General features: G+C 39.0%; 1 protein-coding gene across 1 annotated transcript in view; it reads left to right on the forward strand.

Moving 5' to 3' along the window:
- LOC121390200 (DIS3-like exonuclease 2) overlaps nucleotides 1-13,861 on the forward strand; it is a 105,897-nt gene that overhangs the window by 56,423 nt on the left and 35,613 nt on the right. The window contains exons 13-16 of the mRNA XM_041521964.1: nucleotides 1,621-1,728; nucleotides 6,531-6,599; nucleotides 9,316-9,423; nucleotides 11,607-11,743. Coding sequence (XP_041377898.1) covers nucleotides 1,621-1,728; nucleotides 6,531-6,599; nucleotides 9,316-9,423; nucleotides 11,607-11,743 — 422 coding nt within the window. The remainder of the gene's footprint in view (nucleotides 1-1,620; nucleotides 1,729-6,530; nucleotides 6,600-9,315; nucleotides 9,424-11,606; nucleotides 11,744-13,861) is intronic.

Below are 13,861 nucleotides of genomic sequence, written 5' to 3' on the forward strand. Positions count from 1 at the left end.
TGTATTATTAATTAATAAAATATCTGTTCCAATTTTGCCATCCATTTATTAAAGCATGCGCATCAGGTAAATTTAATTTTTAATTTTTTAAATTGGTAATGAAAATAATAAGTGTTTTAAAAATGGTGAAAATGCCCCCAAAGTATTTAGTTTCTAACTTCCAAGTTGAAATAGGTAATAATTTATTAAATATGAAGATAGGTTCACTGTGGTATAATATTGTGTACAGTTAAACACCCAATCAATTTAACAAGATAAATTAATATGTTTTTCAGTTTAATTTATCATGACATTGGTGACATTGGTAAACTCTGTTTAGAGACTCAAACAGTTTGGCCACTAGAGATGGGCAGTATTGAAATTTGATGTCTGGTTTTGGTATTGCTATCAGTATTTTTGGAGTGATATATCTCGGTGTCAGTATGGTATTCGGTATTGACACAATACCAATACCGATACTGATACCGAAATCAAACGGTATTTTCAGTATACTTGGTTTTAAATATATGCCTGAGTTAAGTCTCGCCCACTAATTTCATCTAAATAAAATAAAATTCCATACAGAAAGCCCTTGTCTGGTTTATACCCAACCCATTTTGCGTACATTAGATATATTGTTAGTGTTTTACTAAATGGAGGGAAAAAAATTTCAATACTGAAATTTCGGTATTTTGAAATTTGCTTTGTACAGTAAATTGATACTGACATGGTAACGATACCGAACGGAATACACTGTATACCGCCCAGCTCTATTGGCCACACAGCACTTATTGTTAGATTTATTTATTTTTTAATTTCAATTCTTTATTCTATGTATGCATATATTGATATTTTGGGACCTACCATCCACCCACCCCCCAACATTTCCATTATGGTGGAGGTGGTGGATGGGACGGCCTAGGGAAATGAATTAAAAATGGGGCAGACCTTCCCGTCTACTCTCCTCCGACATAAATACCAGATTAACCAGACATATTTTATTGTCAATATTCTACTTTTTACGTAATCATTTGTAGAAACCCTTTTTAACCCTTTGTATAAACACTTTTTAACTTCCTTGTAAATAAATTTTATTTAACCATTAATTAGTATTTTTATCTAATCATTTGTATAAACATTTTTATTTTTTTTTATTTTTTTTTACTAACACTCTCCGCACCCCTCTCGTTGTGAGCACAGTTTCTGGCCCTAGTCAGAAATCGTGCTCACAATGAGCGTGCTTGAACATTAAATTGATATAAGCACGTTAATTCCCGACATCTGACCTGACAGTCATTTGTGGGCATACATACATACCCACCCCCCAAAACAAACCACCTGAAAAGTTATAATTAAAATATCTATAAACATGTTTCAGGTATAATGAGAATGTTTGTTTTTAAGTTATTGTTATTATTATTAATTTTCATTATTATCATCTGATGACACCATTGGGTAATCTTTTTAATCATAATCCTTACAGAAAATCAGTTATAACTTGTTTTAAGAAATGCAGTATAACTTAAAATAAGGACACCTACATGTGTATACTGTGTACTGGAGGTCTTTGTTTCAAAGTTCTTATTTTATTGGTGAATAATGTGTTGCTAATGGAACTTTAAAAAAAAAAATTGTTTTAAGGTTATACCCATGTTGCCACGGTTACTGTGTGAAAAGTTATGCAGTTTGAATCCTGACGAAGATCGACTTACGTTCTCTGTAGTGTGGAAGATGAATAAACAAGGGGAGGTAATCAGACAAAAAATATAAACATTTTATATTTAGTAATATATGTACTATATCGTTTTGTTTTTGTTGAATGGCTATTTTATTAATGATTTCTTCACTGTGATTCTAACTTTGTTTAGTGGTAGAATTTGGGAAGAAACAAAATTTCTAGAATTAACATGTACAAGAATACAAATAATCATTTAAAATCATGTCTCACGTGGTTAGGTTTGTCTCTAAATTGTTTACACAAACCTTGGAAATTTAAAAGCTACTAATGATAATGTAAACCATTTTGGGCTGTTTATTACATTAATTATTTTTGACAACTTCTTTCTTAAATTGTTAATATTTTGCCAAATCGAGTGCTTTTTTTGGTTGTACTTATAATGCACTCTCCCCCCTATGTCTAGTAGTCTGGTCTGAACATCCCAAAAGCCAATGGGATGGCCTAAATTCTTCTACTGTGTGCTCCCTCTAGTTCCGATCACGTGACTGTAACTTCCTTCTTTTTTCCTTTGCTGTTTGGTTCGGACATCTTTTTATTTGGCTCTGATTTATTCAGTCATTTATCGGTTTTTCTTATCTTTATTGCTTGTATTATGTGGGGAATTCTTCCTACATATTGTTACAAGTTGATAGTGTATTTCTTGTTGGCATAATTCACTTGGTTAACAAGTGTTTTTTCCAAATTTTACTTGTGTGTGCCGGTTAACAAGGTGTGGCCACCATTTGAAATAGGGCGACTTTTGTTTACCGGACATGTTCAGTCTTATGTTTTTTTCTTTCTATTTCACAGTTTTAAATTATCATGTCAGATTCTAGCTCGGTGAGACTTGTCAAGTCATGTCTTCGATGCAAGAAGTTCCAGACGGGGGCAGACCTGCATGAACTTTGTCCGGGACCCTTGTAAAGAAGACACAAGATGTGAATTTGGTGGGTCTTGTCAATGGTGTTTGCTGCTTACCTGTGAGTGATGGCTACCTGCGTGAAGAAAGCAGAGACGTTGACACCACCGGTTTCAGCAATTCCACCATCCATTGCTGACTCAGTTATGGCAATCGTTAAGACGATGTTACCAACGATGTTACTAGAGACTTGCTTTTTGGTGGCCTCCATGGTCACTGCGGCTCCAGTCCAGTGGCAGTTCAGTGACACCTGTTCAGTCACAACCCAGCCTTCGTCTGCTCTAATGATTCCTGATTGGCGATTTGCTGTATACGGTGCCTGCGGCTACTGTGATACGGTTTCCAGCGACTACTCCGGTTCAACGCTCTTCCTATTCGTCTCGAAGGGTTCCTAGTCTCATCAGATGCCGGGACCACACGGGATCCCACGGATCACTGACACTGATCTCCTGCTGATCCTGATTCCAGAGCATCTGTGGTTGAACATACGGAGTCCGCAGTCTCATATGACGATTCGTGATTGCCTGCCTGCTGTTATGAGATGTTACCATTGTTTCCGCATTCTCCGGCACCCCTCACAAAGGGTCCCATTCCGATGATCGCTACGGATGTTCGGCCTGAAGATGGGCCATTTTTCCAGATACACTGTTGATTATCAGTGCACCGCTGTCACTGTTGAGGTGGACAGACGATACCTTTACTTCACACCTTCTATTTGGGTTGCTTTTCCAGCTGCCGTCTAGGTTTCCATATCAACTCAATGAGTTGCGGTTCACCCTGCTACACGGTCTTCGCCATACAGCCAGTTGTGGTACGTCGTCGGTTCGAAGTTACAAGCATTCCAGGTTGGTGCTGAAGACAGAATGTTGGACCCGTCACTTGTGTCGGTCTGTTGCTTCATGAAGTTGCTTCACTACATCCAGTGGTGCTGCACATCTGTCGCTACTTCCATTGGCTCCTGAAGTTATCCATTTGCCGTCACGCGGGTTTTTGTTTTTACTGCGACCGTTTTACTATGGTCCATTGTGGATTATCAAACCACTGACGTTCACTGTTGTTTCCACCAGCGTTTATGTCTGATGCTGAGAAGATTGTCTTTGCTGTTGCCGCTCATCGGGTGGTGTGACGGTCGTGGATACTAGCCATTTGATGTTTGCGCTGCTTCACATCCACGTATATCGGGAATATAGTGTAGCAGGCCGAGGCGCTGTCGGTGGCTCTTGACTGTCTAACAGGATCACTGTTCCGATATCCCGGTTCCTGCTTCACTGCACTATTGTTTCATGAAGTGCCATTGCAAGATGCCTTCATCATGCAGTTTCTCAAGCATCTTGGTTGGGTTATCAACCTCGAGAAGTCTTGGTTGGATCCCACGCACACATATCAGTTAATCGAAGCCTATCTTCAATCAGATGTGGGCATTGTTCAGGTTCCTCTCGACCGCTGGACGATGATTCAGTCTATGGTTTCCAGAGCCGTAACCGCTCCGATGTCCTTCCACAATTGGCAGAGTCTCTTGGGTCTCCTCACGTCGGCTCAAGATTTGACACTCAGGGGTCGCCTTCAGTTTTGTCGGGTCCATATGTTCATGAATCCGTTTGTTCGTTCCAACAACCCAGACTTGATAATCAGTCTTCCAGACGACCTCCGGTGCAGCCTTCAATGGTGGCAACTCCGGTCAGATGTCTTAGACAGATCTCTTTGTCATCATTCCAAGCGTTCCATCATCTGTTCATCGATGCGTCTCAAGAAGGTTGAGGAGCCCATCTTAGCCACCAGACTACATCGGGGCTGTAGTCTCCAGAAGAAACCAGTCTTCACATTAGCCTGTTAGAGCTGTTGGCTGTCTACAGTGCAGTCCTTCATTGCTGCCAAATGTTGATTAGAGCATCTCTCATGGTGGCCATAGACAATATTGCCATGGTGGCTTACATCAATCGCCAGGCCGGAACACACTCCACCAGTCTTCTTCAACTGACGTATCGTCTTTACAAGCTGGTTGACAGGATTCCCCTGCAACTTCATGCTCACCACATTCCAGGGGTATCAAAATATGTTTGCCGACACTCTGTCTCGTCTGTCATCTCCACCATCGATGGAATGGATGCTGCATCTAGAGACCTTTCGATGGGTGTGCCACAACTTATGGACACAAAACATCGACCTATTTGTGACACGTTTCAACCACCAGTTGAGGGTTTATGTGTCTCCGGTACCAGGTCCAGACACCCTGGATCTAGACGCCTTGGCCATCAGTTGGGACCAGATGGATGCTTATGCATTTCTGCCACTGATCCTACTTCCCAGTGTGCTGCAGAGATTCCAGCAGTTCCACTGTCGACTTCTGCTCATTGCACCGATGTGGCCATCCAGGGTGTGGTTCCCAGACCTCATCAGGCTTGTGGATCCAAATCCACTACTTCTGCCAGATTGGGATCATCTGTTGCTGCATCCCATGTCCAGGTTACACCATCCACAACCTCGGTTGTTCCAACTGCACACGTGGACCAAGGGTTTTAAGGAAGAAATGCTTTTCTTCCCAGACCACAGAAGCCATCTTGAAAGCTCGCAGATCATCCACTATTGTGGCTTACAATGTCCGATGGCTTTATATTCACCGATGGTGTATCCGGCAGAAAATCCGACCTCAGACTATTTGGGTGGCTTGTTTGGCTGATTTTTTATGTATTTACGTACATCTTTGAAGCTGAAGGGGTCGACCATTGCGGGCTACGTTTCGGTGATTGCTACTGTTTGTGATGCTGCTACCGGAACGCAGTTGTCGGATATCCCTGAGATCCACACGATGATTAAGGGATTTAAGCATGAAGATCAAGTTCATAATTTTTCGTCCATCAGAATGGGATTTGAATAATGTGCTACGAGCCTTGTCTACTGCACCATATGAGCCTACTGAGTCATCCTTCTTAGAAGATTTAACACAGAAGACTGTCTTTTTGCTGGAGTTCGCCACGGCTGCTCGTTTCTCCGAGACCCATGCTCTAGGTGTTTATTTGGTTCGGTTTCACAGACATCGCAGTGCAGTTACCTTGGAGCTGCTTATGAACTTTGTAGCGAAGAATTATCTGCCTGATTAAGCGCCCCGTTCGTATGTGGTTCAAGCCCTCTCCTCCATTGTTGGTCCAGCAGATGTTGAGGACTTAGCTTTGTGCCCTGTGATTGATGCACCCATAACGTTGTTGCTCGTTATTATTAACACTTCAATGCATTGGGAGGTTACCTAATACCTGCATCCCTGGTGGCTACACCTTCCCACCATGTCAGAATCAGCATGAGATGTGGCTTATCGACCCCTGTTCCACTGGTTTCTGGGTGTTGTCCTTGCCACTGCTGATAGATGCCACGTTTCCGGTTGATGTTACTAACATCACCTGCATTGGTCTGTGACGGGCATCCCTTGGAGGAGGGCTTACCATGGTTGGCCTATTCTTCCACTTGTCAGACTATCCAGTCCTTGGGGAGAAGACCGATGCATCTATGGATTCCAGAACCCACTGCCTTCTGTTGAATGCTGCAGTTGTTTGAGGACAGGTAATGTGGAAAAGAAATGGAGAAAACTTGCGGTGTTTTCTCTTTTATGGATACATTACCTGTCCTCAAGGATTTATTCCCACCCGAGCCTCTCTGCTTCCTGTTCTTTGTGTAATGCGCTCAGAAAAAAAGAAGGAAGTTACAGTCACGTGACCGGAACTCGAGGGAGCATACAGTAGAAGAATTTAGGCCATCCCATTGGCATGTTCGGACCAGACTACTAGCTATAGTGGGGGGGGGGGGGGGGGGGGGGGGGGGGAAGTGCACTTGTTTGAGGATAGGTAATGTATCTATAAAAGAGAAAACACCTCAAGTTTTCTCCATATTGAGAACCAGAGACAGTGACTTATTTGTGTATTGTAGGTTCTTGACGAATGGTTTGGACGCACTGTCATACGATCATGTGTGAAGCTAAGCTATGAACATGCACAGGTGAGTCCTTTTTCACTGGCCTCTGAAGAAATCTGAAGGTATTTTGTTTTAGTACCAAGTTTCTGAAAGGCCCTAATAGCTGTAAGTATAACATTGTTGTATCAGTAACTTTATGAAGCTTGGAGTATACATTGTTTTAAACAGTATCTATTCCATAGGTTTTTTGTTATTACATAATTCAGAGTTCGACAAATCCGCTAGCTCGACGCCCGTGGCTAGTGGTTTTTAAGTTCGGGCTAGTGAGAAACGCAAAACCACTAGCCCGCGGTAATTGCTCGATCGTGTGTTTTTTGTTTGTTTTTTCTCTCGGCTGAAATTTCGTTTAATAAATTTGATTGTGACGTTTGTCATCAAATAATATCAACAACGCAATCAGTATATAATAATAATCCACTTGAACTAGGTCTGCAAACTGCAGTAACATGATATCTTTACATTGCCACAGTTACAGCATGGATTGTTTACTTTTCCCTTTCAAGTTTCTGGCACAGGAAATAAGTCTAATGACATGCGTGTTTTGATTGGTTGGACACGTCACGTGGTAGTTAATCTCACACATATGTTTTAGGCTAAGAACTTTGAAATCACCATTCGCAACGACAGGTTAATCTCAATCAAGTAAACCCCAGTCATGTTTTGAATTTCAGTGTTTGTTTTATTTACCTATTGTTTTCTAATTTAACACTTCGCTGACATCTGCAATCAGGAAAACAATTTACTTTAATGGTAACCGCACATGCAATGACTCTGCTTGGCCTATTATGTGTAGCGGTCTGGATAATGCATCACAGCTGCCGATACAAGATGATACCTTTTTTGTTCATCAATTGACAACGGATTAGATGTCGCCGTTATATTCTTTTCTTATCGGTCTGACACGGGATAATGCCCTGTATTTGAGCAATTGGCATCACCGTTCCTGGCGACGTAAGTAGTAGGGCCCTAAATGTATAACCCACTACTAAATACACTGAACCATTGTGACATACTGTCGTACCCTCACTTAAAATTAATTATTTTGATAGTGTTGTTTAGATACCAACCATGAGTTTGCTCAATTATTTTTCCCCGAGGGGAGGGCAAAAGCGAAAAGGGAACAACGACGATGGATCACACTTGACAAAAAACCAAACGTACAACACAACAAAAAACTGAAAGTTACAACATGATTTAAGTGTTTGTTTTATTTTACTGTTATACTTGTAAATGTGTAATGTTACAAAAATTATATAAAAATGTAGTTATAATTGATCAGGAATTTGGGCTAGTGCTTTATCTTGGTGGGCTAGTGTTTTTCACTAACTCACTAGCCCTGTGGCTAGTGACTTTTCAAAATGTTTGTCATACTCCGCATAATTAGCATGCTACTCATGATATGTGTAGATTGCTTGCTTGCTCAATGTTACTAACTTATGGCATTCTATTATCTTTGACCGCTGTGTAGCCTAATAGTCTTTGAATGTCTTTGAAAAAGGTAGGTGAAAGTCTTAGAATTGTAATAAAAGTCCTTAAAAGTCTTTTAAGGCTATGAATCCTGTAATAGGACCTTTCCTTACATATTTCAAAAACAACATATCAGCTATTCTTCCTATTTTGGAACATACGGTGAATATTCATGTCTCTTGCTGAAATATTCATTATTCAAAAGGCTTGATTTCCCTCAGCATTACTTAATTGTAGCATATTGAAGAAAGAAAAACAAAAGAAAGGTTGCTTTTATAGGGAGACTAGTGCAGGCAACAGACATGCAAAACAATTTTTCATATGCAATACTGTGCTGTTGTAATGAACACCCAGTTCTGTTTTGTTGATTCCATCTAATTTTATTCCATTTTGTCCTGATTTGAACAATATCCTCTTTAAATTACACTTGTTACCAATAAGCTATTTGTCTGAATGCTTAATGTATATGATATGATTTTTTTATCAGGAAATATTCAGTAAAATCCCCATTGCGTTATTTATGCCTCTCAGTATATCTATTAACACACAGTTTTATTACAATCAATGTATTTCTTTATAAGAAAGAGTTAGATTACAGTCTCTACAAAAATGTTGTTTATTACGTTCTCCCCATTATGTTGTTGACTAGGTAATATTAATAGACTCCATCATATGCGGTCATATGGGATAGAAAAAGTACACCCAAGGTGGTGGAACTCGGGTGGAAATTTTCACCACCGAGGGTGTACTTTTTCTATCCCACATGACTGCATATGATAGTCTTTTTCTTCCATCTATTCGATAAATAAACCATTATTTTACATGAACAAACAAAGATAGCTGAAAAAGTAACTTCTTTATTTGACTGTTTTATCATAAATAAACTACACTATCATATTTACCGCATCTGTTTTCTGTGTTAAATGTAATTTGACACTACAAATTAACAAGATAGCTTTTATAATGAAGGTTTTAATAACAAAATATCAATCTAAAGCTAACCAACTCGCATTGATATGACGTCATATATTACCAATGCCATAATACTCCCCATGTTAAATTTAATGACGTCATAGTCCATGCAATTCAGATTTATTCCGCATGGGCTGACATCATGGAATGGATCTGTCTTGCATGGCTAGGGATGGGAAAAATTATAGGTTATTATATCTATTGTGAGAATTATCTGGTGTGACTGACGTACTTTTATATTCATCATGAATGCAATAGTTACATATTTTTTCTTTTGGTGTGAATTTGGCTTTTTTTTCAGGGTTTTATTGAGGAACCTGATAAAGAATGGATGGCTGAGGAACTTCCACCAATATCAACAGGTTTCACAGTGACGGACATCACCTCTCGAGTTTTACACCTACAGGAGGTAATAACGAAATGCTTCTGTATACCAGATGATACGTTCGTTAGTCCACACTTGTGACAGTAACCTGGCAATGGTTATATTTCATCAGCTAGTGATAAATGAGCTCATGTGTCCTTTAGCTTTCTTCTGTTTATATATGAGAATAGGGCTAAGGTGTGCAAATATTTTTCTGGTTGGTTTAAATGGAATTTTATTTTGTGACTGATGGATATACAGGCCTTTCCCCAGGATTTTTTGAAGGCGCTTACATATTTAGCATCATTATAAGACAAAAATCAAGCCAAAAGAAGTGGGGTAGTGGGCTGAAAACAGTTAAGTGTTTGCCTTCAATCCATGAAATCATGTTGGGGTTGGTTTTTTGTTGTTTTGTTGTTGTTGTTTTGGGGTGGGGTTTTTTTTTGGGGGGGGGTTAAGACTTTTTAAAAAATAACCCATCAATTCCCCACCCCCAACAATTTAATAATTTGCGCCATGTTGTTGCTGTTGATTTCAGCGTCGTGTTAAATGCTTGTTGTGATTTCTGCTTGTAAAATACCTAAGCTAAGAATGCTGACTTCACAGTATATTCCATTTATATAAAAAAAAAAAAAACCAAAACCCCCCATTAATAAAATAAAATTTTACTGTCTTTTTAAAATCCAGCTAACTTATTAAATGTCACCTCACAGTTTTACAAATATATATCTAGCATTATCTAACAAATATGATTATTGTAAACTAATTCAATGTACGTTTAACTGCAATTTGTATAAATACTGCATGTTCATTTCCCGCGATCGCGATCTGCATGCGTGTTCACGACCATAGGTACAAAATTAACAAAGACAAAGGAAATAACCGAAACTGCAGTTAGGTATTCATTGATGCAAACAACTATTGTTTTTCTACAAATTTACATCAAGATTTACTTCTGTGTAATTGTATTGTTTAATGTCCGCAACGATGTCTCTTGACACGTGGGTGTCAGCTGACTCTGAAGTGTGACATATATTACGCCGAGAGCTTTTCTCAGTTCAGCCAACGAACGTTCTTCCTAACGTTAGCGAACTATTTGATTGGTGTCCATCGTCTCCATTTGGTTTAACGTGAAGCGCACAAACCAGTGTAGTGAACATTTTGTTTTCGCTCGGTTTGGCTGAACTCAGCCCTTGGGATAGCCGATATGTCTTTCGGCCCTGAACTGGCATGTGTATTTAAAGTGAAACACATTGTCGGTTTATTTTTATTACTTTGGTTCAAAGACTTTACAAAGTTAAAATAACAAGTTACATATCTTCGAGACAATGAATCACTGTCACATTGCTGTCATGCATGTCGAATGCATGCTGTTAAAATTAATAACCTTGATTATTAAAATTAGCAAAAATAAGGCATACGCTGTATTCGCTATTATGCTAATTGAATATTTGGTGTTATTATGTTTGAGGTGTCGAATAGATTATGTAACTGTTTGTTCACATCACAAGATAGAAAATGGCTCAGCCAAAATTTTAGCCACTTGCAAATTTTATTAGCCATTTTTTTTTTTTAAATAATTTTTAATTAACCGATGGCTAAATTGGTTACTGACAGCGCGAGCCCTGGATTTTTTCAGTATGTGTTTTGGGAAAGGGGTGTTAGGATAGAAATTACTGATTGCCAACTTAACTGTACTATTAAAAAGTGCTTCACCTATTGTTTATTGAGTTAAATAGTACAGTTGATTCTGTCAATGGGCATCTTCTTTGATCGGCCTTGAAGCTTGAATCCCGTTATGCGTAAGCGCCTTCCTGATGGATTAGCGGTCCCAGTAGATATGGTAAAATTACCAAACACCAATTGTGAGCAAACGACTGGTGCATTGTTAAGTAGTTAGGAAGTGTTTTACCTGTCATAGTGATTAGGTGTGCTTGGTATACTGGTACACAAGTTGTTTGCAAGAGGTAGTCGACTGCCACGCTCGTACTTGTGATAATTGTTTTCTAAAGTACTTCAAATCAAGGCTTAGCAGCAATTGATTTAAGGCGCCTACACCTAATGGCCCTGGGGAAACACCTGGATATATATTTTTTTTATCGTCTCCTGCCCCTACTCACTATAGGATCACTTCTAAAACAGCCCTGACATTCATCATTCTTGTTCATGTTATAGATGAGCTTGATTCTGTGAATATTTTGTGTATAGCAGGTAATGTTTATTTTCAGATGGCCAAGTGTCTGCGTAAAGCTCGTTTTGATGGTGGAGCATTGCGACTCGACCAAGTGAAGATACAGTACACACTTGATAAGGACACCGGACTGCCCAATGGATATTTTGTTTATCAGCAAAGGGACAGTAACAAGTAAATCAGTTATCATTTGATGTTTTTGTTTTATAATACTTGTCCCACAGTGTTTGCACAATCTTGAAAAGGCCTTGAATTTGAAGGTGTCTTTTAAAAAAAAAGGCCTTAAAAAGTTAACAAATGCCCTAAAATCACTTGAAGTTTGCTTACATAAATTGTCCCATAGCTGGCATCAAAAGTACATTAATGGAACATGGAAGTTAATATTTTGCCATATTTATACAGGTTACAAGTTGAGTTATTTCCCTTATCTGACTCTACTATTTCAATTTTGCGTGATGTCATGAGGTGTACTGTACTGGCTGCTAGCCACTCATTACTGTCCACCATTTCTACTGACACATTTTGCCAGTGTTTGATTAGGCATGCAATCAGTGAACAAATAATGGAATAGATTGTATGTAACTTGAATTGGTTGTCCTAGTTGGGGCCTCCACGAGTCCAAAATATTAAACTGGAGTACTCGAGGGACGTGAGTACCCGACACTTACACTAGTTGATAATGAGACTAAGGAATAAAGTAAAATGGCATTATGCATCTAATTCCAGCAGAGGCACGGGATTTAGCTCAGTTGGTTGAGTGTTCGCTTGAGGTGCTTGTGTCGCAGGATCGAACCACCTCAGTAAATCCATTCAGCTGATTGTTGTTTTTTCCATTCCAACCAGTGCACCACAACTGGACAAAGATCGTGGTATGTGCTTTTCTGTCTGTGGGGAAGTGCATGTAACAGATCCTTTGCTGCATTAGGAAAAATGGAGCAGGTTTCCTCTGATGACTATGAGTCATAATTACCAAATGTTTGACATCCAGTAGACGATGATTAATTAATCAATGTGCTCTTGTGGTGTTATTAAACAAAACAAACTTCTAATTCCACTGCTGAACATGGATGCCAACTCATGCCATTGTACTGTATTGCACACATTCGACTTTTGTTTTCCCTCCATGTCTCATAGCCTTATAATGTAACTGGCGGCAAGCATATGGCAAAATGACGTAAAAAATATAATTAAATGAGAGTCCTCTTCTTTACCTGGGTACTCGAGTCCCATGAGCGGACTCGAGTCTTGCTAGACTCGGCTCGTGACCAAGTACTCATGGAGACCCTAGTCCTAGTATGGGTGGCAGGGTTCATACATATTTGAAAAGTGCTTGAACTAGAGTGGTCATAATGAAAACCTTTTGAATTTGTCAAACCAATGAAAAGTGCTTGAATTTGTCAAACCAATGAAAAGTGCTTCAATATAAGAACATCTTCTTGAAAAGTACTTGATTTGCATATTTCCACTGATAATATGAAATTTATTTTTCTCAAGTTATTTTCTTGTAATTAAAAAATTTGTCAGCTGATTTTATTGACAGTTTTGACTGAATAGTGTTGGATATGTTGGTAGGAAATCTGATTAAAATATAGGAGACCAAGTGTTACCAGTTGAATATGGTGAATGTAAAAGTTCTTGAAAACTAATTTTACAGTGTAAAGTGCTTAAAAAGTCCTTGAATTTTGCCTTCCATGTTGTGTATGAATCTTTGGTGGGTAAGAATGTAAAGATGATTCTCACAAAGCGTATTAAAAGACCAGTGATTTGGGGTTATGGGCGAACATCGCACATGATTGGGCAAGAAACAAATTAAACAGTGAAATGTTGGAGAGTTTATCAAATGTGCATCTCTTCACTACTTCTCTTCCACGGGTGTCAAATTAAAAAATGATCCCCCACAGCCTTTGACTGGCACTGACGTCAAACCAAGCAGGACTTAATTTGAGTCATTGTGTCTCATATGTTTGGGCCTTAAAAATCGAATTTACGACTTGACAAGGCCCTAAAATTTAGTTGTTGAAAATCTGTATGAACCCTATTCTGACTTTTATCTATAGTGCAGTTTCCATCAGTATGAAAGAATTGTCAGAATTCCCTAACAGTCAGTCATTAGTTAATGTTCTCACATGATATTCATGGGTCAACCTTGTGGTCATGTGATCAGGTTCTTCTTCTTTTAAAGCTGTTTTAATGCTGCATTTATTTGGTGCTCATGAAAATTGTGAATTGACAAGTTCCAAATTGTGAACATGACCAAGTGGAGAGCAATCAGGTGATTTATAGACAATCTGC

Source organism: Gigantopelta aegis, chromosome 15 (assembly GCF_016097555.1).
Source record: "Gigantopelta aegis isolate Gae_Host chromosome 15, Gae_host_genome, whole genome shotgun sequence".
NCBI classification, from domain to species: domain Eukaryota; kingdom Metazoa; phylum Mollusca; class Gastropoda; order Neomphalida; family Peltospiridae; genus Gigantopelta; species Gigantopelta aegis.